Source organism: Sparus aurata, chromosome 24 (assembly GCF_900880675.1).
Source record: "Sparus aurata chromosome 24, fSpaAur1.1, whole genome shotgun sequence".
Lineage (NCBI taxonomy): Eukaryota > Metazoa > Chordata > Actinopteri > Spariformes > Sparidae > Sparus > Sparus aurata.
In genome coordinates, this window is record NC_044210.1 from 15,825,088 (window position 1) to 15,838,335 (window position 13,248).

At 47.8% G+C, this 13,248-nt stretch overlaps 1 protein-coding gene across 1 annotated transcript in view; it reads right to left on the reverse strand.

Annotated features, from left to right (window-relative positions):
• LOC115577113 (prospero homeobox protein 1-like) overlaps positions 1-12,576 on the reverse strand; it is a 34,464-nt gene extending 21,888 nt beyond the window's left edge. The window contains exons 1-5 of the mRNA XM_030409931.1: positions 11,984-12,576; positions 8,902-9,323; positions 8,092-8,721; positions 6,558-7,793; positions 2,043-2,150 (exon numbers count right to left, since the gene is read on the reverse strand). Coding sequence (XP_030265791.1) covers positions 2,043-2,150; positions 6,558-7,793; positions 8,092-8,721; positions 8,902-9,258 — 2,331 coding nt within the window. The 5' untranslated portion in view covers positions 9,259-9,323; positions 11,984-12,576. The remainder of the gene's footprint in view (positions 1-2,042; positions 2,151-6,557; positions 7,794-8,091; positions 8,722-8,901; positions 9,324-11,983) is intronic.
• Positions 12,577-13,248: the final 672 nt, after the last annotated feature.

Genomic DNA, 13,248 nt, shown 5'->3' on the forward strand with positions numbered 1-13,248 from the left:
GCACAGTTAAACCTGAAGATAGCATTAGCATTAGCTCGTCACTGTGAATGTTTATATTCATATATTTGGAAATGTGTAACGTATGTTTACAGTTTCTGAAGTTTGAAGGGAGTGACAGTTGCAGCGAACGATTATTCATCCATTAACCGTTTAGTCTATAAAATGTCCAAAAAAATGTTTAAAAAAAGCATAAACGACGTCTGCAAATTGCTTCTTTTGTTCGATCAACAGCTCAAAACTCCAAAGATTCTTCAATTCTGGTCACGAGTGACAAAGAAAAGCAGCAAATCTTCATATTTAAGAAGCTGAAACCAGCTGAAAATGTGTCATTTTTGCTTGAAAAATAACCAAAACTATTAATCGATTATCAAAGTAGTTGGCACTTTGATGAACTAATCGATGACCTACACAACAGCGTCCTCAGCGTGAGTCGAAGTAGACAAACAAGAAGAAGGAGCCACAAAAACAGGCGACCTGTTCTCTCGTGGTCGGAGTTCAAGCTAAAAAGTTTTAACAACGTAAAATTATACGTTTCCTCGAAGCCACTTTGTCAGATTTCACAGTGCAGGAACAGGAAGTGAATGACTGCCTCCCAAATTTGGCATTTGTGTGACAGAAATGACGTTTGAGTTTGATCGATATAAAGTGAGCCGTGACCACGAAGGATCTCTGGAGACTCATGAAGTCTGCAGATCCGTCCGCTCACCATCAGCTCGTTGATACCAGGTGTAAACAGGCTCCACGACGCCCTGACGGACTCCCGGTTAATGACGGATCACACATACTGGGAGCAGGTAGGGCTTAGCAACCTTGTGTTTGCCTAGCAACCCGGTGTCCACAGCGACCTTGTTGCCATGGCAGCCGATGAGGATGTGGCACTGCCACGAGGAAGTGGTCACCGCAGATATGAGCCAGCTGGTGTGTGTGTGTGTGTGTGTGTGTGTGTGTGTGTGTGTGTGGCTGCTCATTTGAATACAGCGTCCTGAATCCGTGGAGGAGCCGTATGCTCCTCTTTTTTTTTTTTTGCAAAACACGTAGCAGCCTGTAAACACGGGACAATCAGCGCCTTTGTTTTAAAGCTGTTGTTCTGTTGTCATCCCTTTCATTTGTTGTTTGTCTCCCCCACCTCCTCCTCCTCCTCCCCCTTTCGCTCCCTCTGTCGCCGTCTCAACACACACACACACACAAACTAACTTTCCATCATCTCTCCTTTTTCCTTCCGGCTCATTCCCCTCGTCTTGGCTCTCACTTTAATGGTTTTTTATTCCCTTTCTTTTGCTTTCTCTCCACCTGTGCGTCCGTCAGATCACCCCTCACACTTGTGATCGCTTCTGTTTCGAAGGAAAAGTTCAACTTCTCATTTCATGTAAGCGAGAGTGAGAGTGAAAGTGTGTGTGTGTGTGTGTGTGTGTTTTGGGTGAGAGGGACATATAAAGGTTGAGGTCATTGTGTGTGTGTGTGTGTGAGAGGGAAAGTGGGCGTCGACACCCCCTCCTCCTCAAACCCCCGGCCGATTAAGGCCAGGAACTCTAATTATGCTACAAAGACGTGACAGACTGGAGCGCCCATCTGCGCCATAGGTTCACACACACACACACACACACACACACACAGCAACAGAGTAACGGAATAACGCACAAAAAGAATATCAGACGAGAAAGTGCACAAAAGTCACAAACAGATGAGTGCCAGAGAAGTCGGTGAGGAGGTGAACGATCACAAAAACATTCGTACCTGTTCACAACACACTGATGTGACTCCTGACATCTGATTCTAAACGTTTAACTTCTCAAGTCACACGTCAGGACATGAGTTGCTTCTCGCTAAATTGGCCTTTTTCTTTATGTAGTTTTGAATGTAACGGCGCAACGTGTGCAAAATCTGAAACTTCTGCTTCTTAATGTGTCTAAATATGATGAAATCATACAAAAACAATGACTTTTACACATTTTAAATACAAACAGAGAAGATTTTACACACATTTTATCTCCGACAGGCTCCAAGAGAAATAAAAACACCTTTCAGGCTGTAAACAGTCTTACCTTGACGTCGGAGAAGAACATTTTGAGCATGTTGGAGGACGGGTAGCGGGTGTAGAAGAACATCAGCTTGGCCTTCTTCAGGTGGTTTGGAGACAAGCCCTCCTGAATCTGAGCGACAGCATGTTAAGGAGGCAGCAATCACAATTATTACACGCTACGTAGAAACGTACGTAAGTGACGCTCGTGAGTTCGGCATCTGTTGGTAACTGGACTTCTCGTCGCTTCGGTTCCGCTTGTTAGCAGAATGCCAGCGGCGCCATAAAGGTTTGTGTCCCATCTTGTTGCTCGTAGCCTCAAAAACCAGATAAGAGGTAGACAAGCGACTAGCACGTAGCTACGTAGCCTCACGGAGATAACCCCAAAACACTCCAAGCTTCAATTTCAGGGCGACGGCGTGAAAGCTATCACCTTTTCTACGATCGCCGAGCCGACACATCGTCGGTCTTTTGCCTCTTTTTCGGCGCAGTCGTCGCAGCCTTTCCGAATATTTCAAGCAATTTGAGTCCGCCCTACTTGCTACCTGTGCTAAAGTGAACCCTGCCTCTGATCGGGGGGCCCTTGGGAGCCATGTTGGAAACTAAAAAAATGGCGTCTTGCCTTCATCAAACCCTTATTGACCGCACTTCCGTTGAACGCGACGACAGAAAATTCAGCTCTACAATAAACCAGTTCTCTCCTGCTGGCTTTGGATCAAACTCCACATTCACTCCTGCGTCTCTGCAAGCCCGGGTGTCGATCCCACCGCCTCAACGAGGAAAAATAATAATTGTGGAGGCCCCGGTTGCAGTGTGTGTGTGTGTGTGTGTCTGTGTGTGTGTGTGTGTGACAACAGCTGTGCCCCACCACGCTGCCATTTCCCCACCACATTAACAGCCCTATAATCTATCAGAGAAGATGAGGCAATCAATGGAACCCCCTGCAAGGTCAATTAGCACACAGACAAACACACACACACACACACACACACACACACACGGAGAAACCCCAGGGGCCCTATATGGCTGGAGAGAGGAGAGTGAGGAGCGAGAGGAGAGAGAGGCAACAAAAAAATGGAGGAGGATGTCCTGACAGAGAGAAATCAAACGTCAAACGCCGAGAGGTGAGGTCACGTCAACAACACCATCACCTGGTTAACATTCATACACACCTGTCACACACACACACACACACACACACACACACTGGGCCTCACGCACGCATGACTCAGAGTAAACAGCGGGATCATGTGTGTGTGTGTGTGTGTGTGTGTAATAGTAGCTAAAGTGAGTCGGTGAATAAACAACACGACTTCCTCTTCTTCCCCCCGTCGGTGTGCCGGTCGTCCTCGTCCACATCTGCGAGTGTGTCCGTGTTTTTGTGCGGGGCTCACTGTATCAGCTGTAACTCGACCTTGCTGCCAGGTGTGTGTGTGTGTGTGTGTGTGTGTGTTGGGAGGAGAGGAGGAAGGAGGGGGGTATAAATTCATAAATGAATGGAGGACATCTGCTCAGTTCTGTGCAGAGGATTAAAGATACACAGACCTGAGAGAGAGTGCGTGTTTGTGTGTGACTCTTTGTGTGTGTGTGTGTGTGTGTGTGTGTGTGTGTGTGTGTGTGTGTGTGTGTGTGTGTGTGTGTGTGTGTGTGTGTGTGTGTGGACTATCATGGATGTGAAGCACCTGAAGCTAACATCCAGGTTTTTCCTTGAAGCCTTGAAATCCACAAACGATCAGAGTTAGAAGGAGAAGTTCAAAAAGATGTCGCAAAAAATTACTTTTTTTCTGGTTCCATACAGCTCAGCCGTGTAATCTGAAATCTACGGAAGCCCCGAGATCCAAAATTGATCCAAAAAGATGCCAAAATCTCAACTGTAGCTCCCAAAGCTAAACGCGTTAGCACACGCGCACTACAGACGAGCTGTATGGATTTTTAATTGTTGGTTGAACTCCTCCTTTAAGTCGTCCAGACGGCTTTTAGAGAGTAAACGTAAATGTGTTTTAGCAGATTGACACAGTGAACGTACAGCGCGGTCACTCGGCAGTGAAGCTGTTTGTTAATTGTGCATTTCAACGGCCGACGATAAACAAAACGCGGTTCCAAATCATCCAAATCCATCAGAACCGGGAGCCTCCAAGCTTTTTCTATTCCTTCTTCTTTTTTATCGATGCCAGCATGATTTTTTCTGACAGTCGGCGATTGCAAAACAATAACGAGAACGACTGAAGCCTCCAGTTGTAATACTCGCGTCTAATAAAACATTCAATAAGGGAATCGATAAAGAATCAAACAGATAACGGCGTCGGTATCAACTCTCCGTCCCTCATTCTGACATAAATAATTTAGTAAATAAGATAAACAAACAATCTTTTCATGATCTTTCTGATTAAGAGTCGCCACTTAGTCTTTAAAATGTAAGAAAACAGAAAAATAAAACGCTGCTCACACTTTCAAAGGCTAATTAAATTATATAATTCTAATTAATTTTCCTTGGAACACCGGTATGAAAAGTCAAAGATGTTCCATTTTGCAAAGATAGAAAAGAGCTTCTTCTTTTTTTTTATTCATTTTTTTTTTTAGCCTGATGAATAAATTGTCAATTAATTTTCTCTCCGTCCAAAGTAATAATTCATCGACGACACAAAGAAAAGAAAAAGAAAAAAGATGCGTTTCTTAATAAAAGTTGAGAAAAAGATCAACTCGTTTTTTGAAAGATTGCCGTTATTAAAATGAAATCAACCGAAAACAATTTGATAAAAATAAAATAAATAAATAAAACCGTCGGAGGGTCGGTCGATATCTTTTTGAAATACTAATGTCCAATTTCAAAGAGTTGTGTTTCTTTTTTTTTTTTCTCTCTCTTCCAAATGAATGGAAAAGCATTTTGGAATGAAACGGCTCAGCGGGATCAAGAGACGTGTCAAATATTTCTTTCTTTTTTTTTTTTTTTTTTAATTAAAGCAACATCTAAATTGGCTTTGAAGACGACACTGTGATCACATCCCTCCTCCTCCTCCTCCTCCCATCATCATCATCATCATCACAGCTGCAAGGAGTTCCTATTTGTCGGGTTCAAAGTCTTATTTTTCTTTTCACTTTGTTCTTCCAGGCGAGTGTGTGTGACTCACGGCGCAGTTGCCGGGAGAGAAGCCCCCCCTCCTCTTCATATGAAAGGTTAGAAAAAAGATAAACAGCTACCTGCGAACACCTGTCCTCGTGCACGCGCCGATGAAAGAGTGTGTGTGTGTGTGTGTGTGTGTGTGTGTGTGTGGAGGCAAAACACACACAGCTGCCGGCGAGGCGACCGCGAGCGAAGGCCGACAAAATGAAAGCGAGGAAGGAGGACGGATCGAGAGGGACGGCCGCGGCTTACAAACCATAAAGACGGAGATAAACGTGTGAATTTTTTTAGATATTACGCTTCTTCTCATGCGAACACACACACACACACACACACACACACACACACTTCGACAGCTTCCATCAATAAAGCCAAAGCGTTCACCTGTTCCTCTTTGAAATATGATTAGCTTTGAGCTCCTATGTACAAGGTCTTACCCCCCCTCACACACACACACACACATTCATGCAGACACACTGAAATATGATTTGCTTTGAGCGTTTATGTACAAAGTCTTTTGTGATGAAAGAGAAGCTAACAGCACCAGAGTGTCTCAGACGGCGTGTGTGTGTGTGTGTGTGTGTGTGTCTGCAGCACCTTTTTAAAAACACCACAACCTGCTGCACCGACTTAAAAGAGCTTGAGAGAGCAGCGTGCGACCTGTTTAATCTTCCCCCCTCTTGCAAGAACCCATCGCGCCCCCCGTTTCATCTTCCTCCCCCGCTCGGTCCGCGGAAACAAGAGGGTCAGGAACCAATTAATGCAGATTAATTGATATTAAAGACTTTCTTTGGCGGCTGCCCGCTGCTGCCGCCTCTTAAGTGGGCTCGGCGTGTTTGACGGCGTCGGAAATGTGACTCTTGAGGAGCGAGACGTAAAAAATGTAATTTAATTAGTTACGTAAAGAAAAGAAGTAAAGTGAGTTGTCTTTATCGTTTAGCGTGCTCAACATACGACGCGACAAAATCTAATTATTAGGTCAAAACAGTCCCGACACGAGGGAGGAAATAAAAAAGATAAACTTGTTTTTTTTAAATTTAGGTGTATTTGATTACACTTCCTTTACATTACATTCATGTAGTTTTAGCTTTAGATGTGCACAACAGGACGAAAGATTTAAATACTTTCAAATGTTTCATGTTTTACCTTTGTTCACCTTCGAGCCTTTGTATCTTCTTTGGGGTCCGTCAATAACACGCTTAAAACATTTGAGTGGACGTGTTGTCTTCTCCGTGTTAATGCAGCTGGACACTGAATGTAGTTTGGAGGGTTAGGGTTAGGGGTTAGGGTTAGCCCCAACCCTCTTAATTCTAACTTTACTTTAACCAGGCGTGACGTCACACTAAGAGCTCGACACGGTGAGGATTACTCTCACACACTCACACACAGACGGGTACGAGACCTCAGCGTGAAGGATACGGTGCTGCCCGAGTACGGCGAGATGTCGGACATGTCTTGCAGGTCCCCACACTCGGACTTGATGAGGGACAGGGACAGACCCTCCGGCCCGTGTTGACTCGGCGAGCTCTGCCTGTGGTGGTGGTGGTGGTGGTGGTGGTGACTGAGATGGCCTCCTCCGAGGGACGCCATTTTGGTTCTGAGGCTGACAGTTTCCCGGGCCATGTCCATTGAGTCTGGGGAGGAGCGATGGTGGTCCTTGGGCCCTGGGGGGTAGCCGTCACCACCGCCGTGTGACCCCAGGGGGTTCTGAAAGGGGTAACCCATGAGGGGCAGAGGGAACGGGTGGCGAAACGACGGAGGGCTAAACCCGAGCGAGGCTGTGAGGGGAGAAGGGTGGAGGGAGGGATGGTGAGGAGGAGGAGGAAGGGAGGAAGAGAGGTTGGTGTTCTCTCCTCCACCTCCTCCACCGCTCTTGCGCACCACCAGCGGCAGCGCCTCCGTCTGGTCGTTGGGCGTCGGCACGCCGCTCAGTCTGCCGCTCAAGCCGCCGAACGAATCCAGCGGGCTCGGGACGATTACATCGCCGAAGCAGTGCAGCCTCTGGCTGGAGGAGTGGTAGTTTGGAGTGGGGCTGCCGTCGCCGTTCAGACTGAGGGCCAGGGCGCCACCGCCAAAGCGTGAGTCCGGGGTGAGGGAGGGGAGGGGGCCGAAAGGTGGAGGACAAGAGGAGGATGAGTTGGAGGAAGAGGAGGGTGCAGCTGGTGTGCTGCTGTGGCAGCCGTGATGGTGACTGACGGCCTGCTTGGGCGAGGAGAAGCCCTTGACGACGGTGTCGACAACCTGCGACACGGCACAGTTCAGCTCCTGCTTCAGCGTCTCCGCCAGCTGCCTTCCTCCTCCCGCCGCTCCTCCTCTCCTCTTCATCACCCGTTCTCCGTTCCTTTCCACCTCCTCCCTGCCGTCCACGTCCTCCTCGATGTCTCCGTCGATCAGGGCCTGCTCTCGGAGGAGGGCTCGGGCCCGGTCCAGGAACAGACCCGGGTCCAGCTCGGACAGGTCGTCGTGGCTGCTCCGGCCTCGGTCTCTGTGCCTCTCCTCCAGGCCGTCGGAGCGGATGCTGTCCTCGGACAAGTTGCCGTCCTCCTCTCGTTCTCTCCGCCGGTCGGCCTCTCCGCCCTCGCCGTTCTCTTCCTCCTCCTCCGTCTCCGAGTCGTAGATCTGGTAGAACTTCTCCTGGAGCTGACGCAGCTGTTTCTGAACAACAGAGGAGAAAGAGTGTTAAAGAAGGCGTCTTTTGAACCCTGAAAGTCACCATAAATAAACCGAAGGAGAAATTAAAATAGTGCAGCCTCAGATTAAAAGCTTGCTTATGCTTTCCCTGTGTGTGAATTCACGCCACTGAAACTCCAGCTCTGATTTCCTATCACAGCTTTTTCTTCTCTCCATTCACAGATGTAAGAATTATCATATCATGTACATATTCCTCGACTCTGTGCCACTTTGAAAGGTCGGCCTTCCTGCAGACCTTGAAATTCAAGATTCTGCTACCAACCTGCATGTCCTCCAGCTGCAGCTTGAGCTGCCGCCTCTCTTCCTGCCTCTGCTCCTGCCTCGAACACACCAGCTGGGTGAAGCTGTGCTGCTGCTGTGGCAGGCGCTGCTTTCTCTTATTCTCCCTGTACACCTCGCCAACGCTGACCGCGCCGCCCCGCGAACCCGGCGAGCTCAGGAGGGAAGACGGGCCGTCGCTCCGCCTGTGGTCGTGGCCGCTGATGTTGTGGCCGTTGCCGTCCCCTCGGTGGTCATTGCTGCTGCTGCTGTTGTTGCTGCTGTTCTCGTTCTCGCGGTTGCTCTCCTGGTTGTGGTCGCTGGGGTTGGGTCGGACCAGCGGCGAGTGGCTCATGCCGCGGATGATGTTCTCCACGCGGGCGCGCTTGGCGCGGAGGTGCTCGTCCGACAGCCTGTCCAAGTCGAAAGAGGAGAGGGAGAGGGGCTGAGGGGGGGCGTGGGAGTTATGGCTCGAAGGAGGCGGCGGCCGCCCGAAGGAGCCGGAGGAAGGTGGAGGGGGAAGAGGAGGCCCGGGAGAGAGGCAGTCGGAGGGGCTGTCCCGGTCGCGAGAGGAGTTGCTGCAGGCGTCCTCGGCCTGGATCTCTGAGCCACCACTGGACAGAGCTCCACTCCCCTGTGACAGGAGAGAGAAAGAAATGATTTAATCCATCAGAGGATTGAAGATCCTTCAGTGGTTTGTCTGTTTGGTTGCCTGGAAGACTCGCAGCTGCTAAACGGTGACTGAAACCAATGATTCGACAAAAAGAACTGAAACCATTTGATCTGTTCCATGACCTGGATGTGTGTGTTTTACCTGGAAGCCTGAGTCACTTCCTCCGTTCTTCCCCATGTTGTTCTTCAGAAGCTGAGAGATGATGGTGGCGCCGGGGAACGGCATGATGGCGTCTTCGTACGAGTTGGCCCTCTTCAGCAGCTTCCTCAAAACGTTTGACTTCTCCCCGTCCCCGTTGGCGCCGCCGTGGCCGTGGCCGTGGCCGACCAGCGAGCAGTCTCCGTCCTGTTCGATGCCGTGTGATTGGTTCATGCTGTCGAGCAGGGTCTCTCTGGCGCGGGTGAATATCGCGCTACCCACAGTCCTTTTCACCCCGATGTCGACACGTCGGCGCTTCGTCTGTCTGGTTAGGAGGGCGGTGCTGTCATGATCAGGCATCACGCAGGGGAGCTAAACGGACATGACCAGGGGTCCTCGCAGACACGCAGGGCGAGACGAGTTACCTGGACGAACACACGGAAAACACACATTTCTGTCATTTCAATCGGCATCATTTGGCAAAACTGTGCAGAGAGGGATCCCTTTTCATCGTCTTTGATGAAAGGATAATATTTTAAATTGTGAGTTACACCAGAAAAAAAACATTTAGCTAAAAGAAACACTTCTGAGGCTTTAAATAACAGGGTAACAATTATTTTACATGATTCAGAACGAACTCTCCGCAGTTAAACAGACGAGATATCACAGATATAAAAATCAACACATTTCACGAGCGAACGTGGCCAAACTCACACACACACACACAAAAAACCACTCGTATTGCGTTTCTTGACGGCGAGCCAGGGGAACCACTGCGAGAGAAAAACACAGTCTCTTTAAAATAGTTCAAGGATGTTTTCCCACAGCGAGGCAACACCTGCCTCTAATAACCAAAAATCATTTCCCATTTCCTCCTTCTCTCCTGAGGTCTAACCTTGATTTTTTTTTTTTTTTTTTTTTTGCATCTTGTGAGGAGCTGTGAAGCATCGACGAGCTCTCGTATTGTCAGAGGAAGAAGAAGAAAAAAAAGAGTGCTTTCCTTCACAGTAGAAAGAAAACGAACACTTGTCTTACATTTTTCCGAGCGGTGCATTTTGCCGTCATTGAAGAATTTAGGTTGGTAAATACTTCGAAATGCTTCCACTTGAAGTTCTTCACGTACGGCACACTCGACGCTAGGTTTTCTTTTTTCTCTCACGAGTGGATGTATCTTATCTTTCATACGGCGAGTGTTAGAGAGGGACACCTGTGGTGGTGGTGAGAGCGCCTCACGAAGGTTAAGTTTCTCTCCCCACGCGCTGGAAAAACACCTTAAACCATCCCGGGGGAGGGAAAACACTCAAGTGTTGCCTTGAAGTGGATTACGTTGCTAGAAATGAGAGCGATATTCTAATGAGGAACACAAATCTGAACCTTTTTTTTTTAGTATTTATGGGTCAAATTAAACGGAGGACGACAAAGAAATCTATAAAAAGCGTCTCCAGGAATAAGTCTGGTCTATTTCAGAGCAGGTGAACGTGTGCGTGATGTGCCACGTTACGTGTTTGCATCTGTTTTGCAAGAGATTTCAGGGTCGAGTCCAGGCAAATATTTCACAAATTAGACCTGCTGTCCTGCGACAGTTCTGTCCACGCTCCAGTTTTTAATCTAAAGGAAGAAATGACGTGCAATTTGAGGATTTGAGGACTGGATCGGGGACACGGTTAGGATGCTTTGGCGACCGCCGACCGAGCCGTTCCGTCCCTGCGGGGCCGTTTCAGCAGATGAAATACATTCCAGGCAGGGTCGGTGTGTGAATGTGACTCCGAGCTGCAGACGAGAGGCGTTCAGGGGGAGAAACGCTCAACACAGTTGCCCGGCAGTGACCCAGATACACACACACACACACACATACAGAACATGCATACACACATTGCAAGCTGTTTGCATTATTTGCTCCTCACACACACACACACACCGTGTTAGATTAGGAGGTCCAAAGAGCTCTGGAAGTTTTGAAATTTGGGTCTGAGGTCAAACCGAGGAGGGGACAAAAAAACAAAACTTCACGGCCTTTAAAAATCCAACCTGGACACGTTTGTGCTGCGATAAAGAACCTTTTCACGTTAGTGTTTCGAGGTGAGCAGCGAAAGGAGATGTGAGAGTGTGTGGCTTCGGTGACAAAACAGAAACTTCACGTTTTTAATCTAATTGGGAAAAACTCGAGAACTGAAATGGGAAGTAGCTGATGAATGACTGTAACCGGTGTGTGAGTGTCCAAATTTAAAGGTTTGATGGTTTAATTTAAGCAGAAAATTAAATGACAGAGGTGGGAATGATTTAAAGAGTGAGAGGTTTGGGTCGTTATACGCACACTGGCTTCCTGGGGAGCCGAACATCCTGGTTGTTATCGGTGGAATAAAGTGTGAAGTGGATCTTTTTACTCCTCGCTGCGCGCTCTGAGCGGAAAACACAAGCTTTTTCACTTTTTTTTTTTTTTTACGCACGAGTCGGCAAAATACGGAGAGATTTAACAACGATGAGTCCAAGATCCTGCAGACATGTTCCATCTTTTCATGATGCGTTTTCTTTTATTTTAAAAGCTTGTAAAGTTTTCTCAAAGTTCAGAGCGATGGGAGGAGACGAATCCACTTGTTTTTCGGAGGATGTTTGCTCGTGACAACGTCGATGAAATCGACTTTTATTTGGTTTTGGAATCGGGGAGATTCTCGTGAGTTGCTTTTAGTTCGAGGAATAAAGGGAATAAGATTGGAAATCCCAAAAAAGTGCGTAAAACGGTGCGTAAAATCCCAAACAAGACGGATTCCGCAGCGATAACCAACACAAATCGGTGGAGAGAGACGCGACCAGCGAACAAAACTGGTTTCTATTTCAAACACAGACTTCAGCCGGACAGATTCGAGGGACACCGACGCGCAGTAAAGTCGATACGAGCGGAGAAGAGTTTCGCGAAACGGTCCAAAAAATTCATCCAAAAACCAAACTGACAAGCGCCGAAGTTAAGTTCCGAACACGATGCGACACACACACTCCCTCTCTCTCTCCCTCTCTCTCTCTCACACACACACATCCAACATATTATATTCAACGTGTTTATAATAACGGTGGTAAATAATCTACTCACTTCTCCCGTCGAGCTCCTCCAAGTCGCTCCGTCGAAGAAGAAGAAGAAGAAGAAGACGAAGAGGGCGAACACGAGAGACAGATCCGCGCTCGCCTCGTTAAGATCAATGCCGTAATTTTTTTTTTTACTACGGACGAAGTGGAGACGTATGCGGGGCGTGCGTGCGCGCGGGGGGGGGCGTGCGTGTGTGTGCGCGAGGCAGCCAAAGAGAGAGAGAGCGAGAGACACACAGAGAAAGAAAGAGAGAGAGAGAGAGAGAGAGAGAAAGAGAGAGAGGGAGGCTGCTCTTGTGCGCCGCTCTCCTCCCGGGATGGGAAGTGTTTAGTATCGAGCGCACCCGCGTCCGTCCGCCACTCCGCAGCGTCCTCCGCTCCGAGCCGCCGGCAAGACTCTCAACTAAGAAACAAGAAGAGACGCGCATCATGAAGGATACGTGAAGACGTTGCGTCACCGGCCCCGGAGTGAGGTAACGGCTCCACCTGACCAATAAGGAAGAGGGACCGGTGGGGGGGTGGATTTTCTTTTATTTATTTATAAGGAGCCCCCCACGAAAAAGAGCGGAGAGGGAGGAGAGAGGAGCGGGAGGAGGAGGATGGAGAGTCAGGCTTTTTTTTTTTTATTGATTTTTTTTTTAAAAAGAAACATTTATCGCTTAAATTAAATCAGACTTCAAACGCTTCTGTTGTCCTTTTTTTATTATTAAGTGTCTTAACACGATTTATTACATAGTTTGATTTCTTTTTAATCACTTTAACAGATTAAATCAGCAAATTCAACACGCGTAATGTCTCCCTGACTTGTTCCATCCAATAAAAAACAACTTTAAAATGTCTTTTTTTATTCCGTGTTTTCTCCCAGCTTTATGATTATTAACTTCTTATTTAATAAAACAGTTCTTTACATTTATCTGATTCTTTTCATTCCTCCGCACTGAGAGTGAGAAACTCGTTTTATGCGTTTTTTTGCAGATACATTTGTGCGTAATTGCGCGCAGCTCCTCGTCAATCAAAGAAAGATAACCCCCCGAAAAATCGATAGAAATAATTGTTGGGACTGATTCTCATGGCGGGGGAACTCCTCTCTTCTACTCTTCTTCTGCGCAGATCAGGGGTCAGGTGAACCCCGGAGCTCGCGGACAATCCTGGAGACGCCGCGAGCTGCAAATAAAACACAATCAGCGTTTCCAAAAAGGCAACACGATGAGGCCTGCGCTGAAATTAAATTCATTCCTCAGTAAAATCCGCTTCTCCTCTCGCAGATTCTGC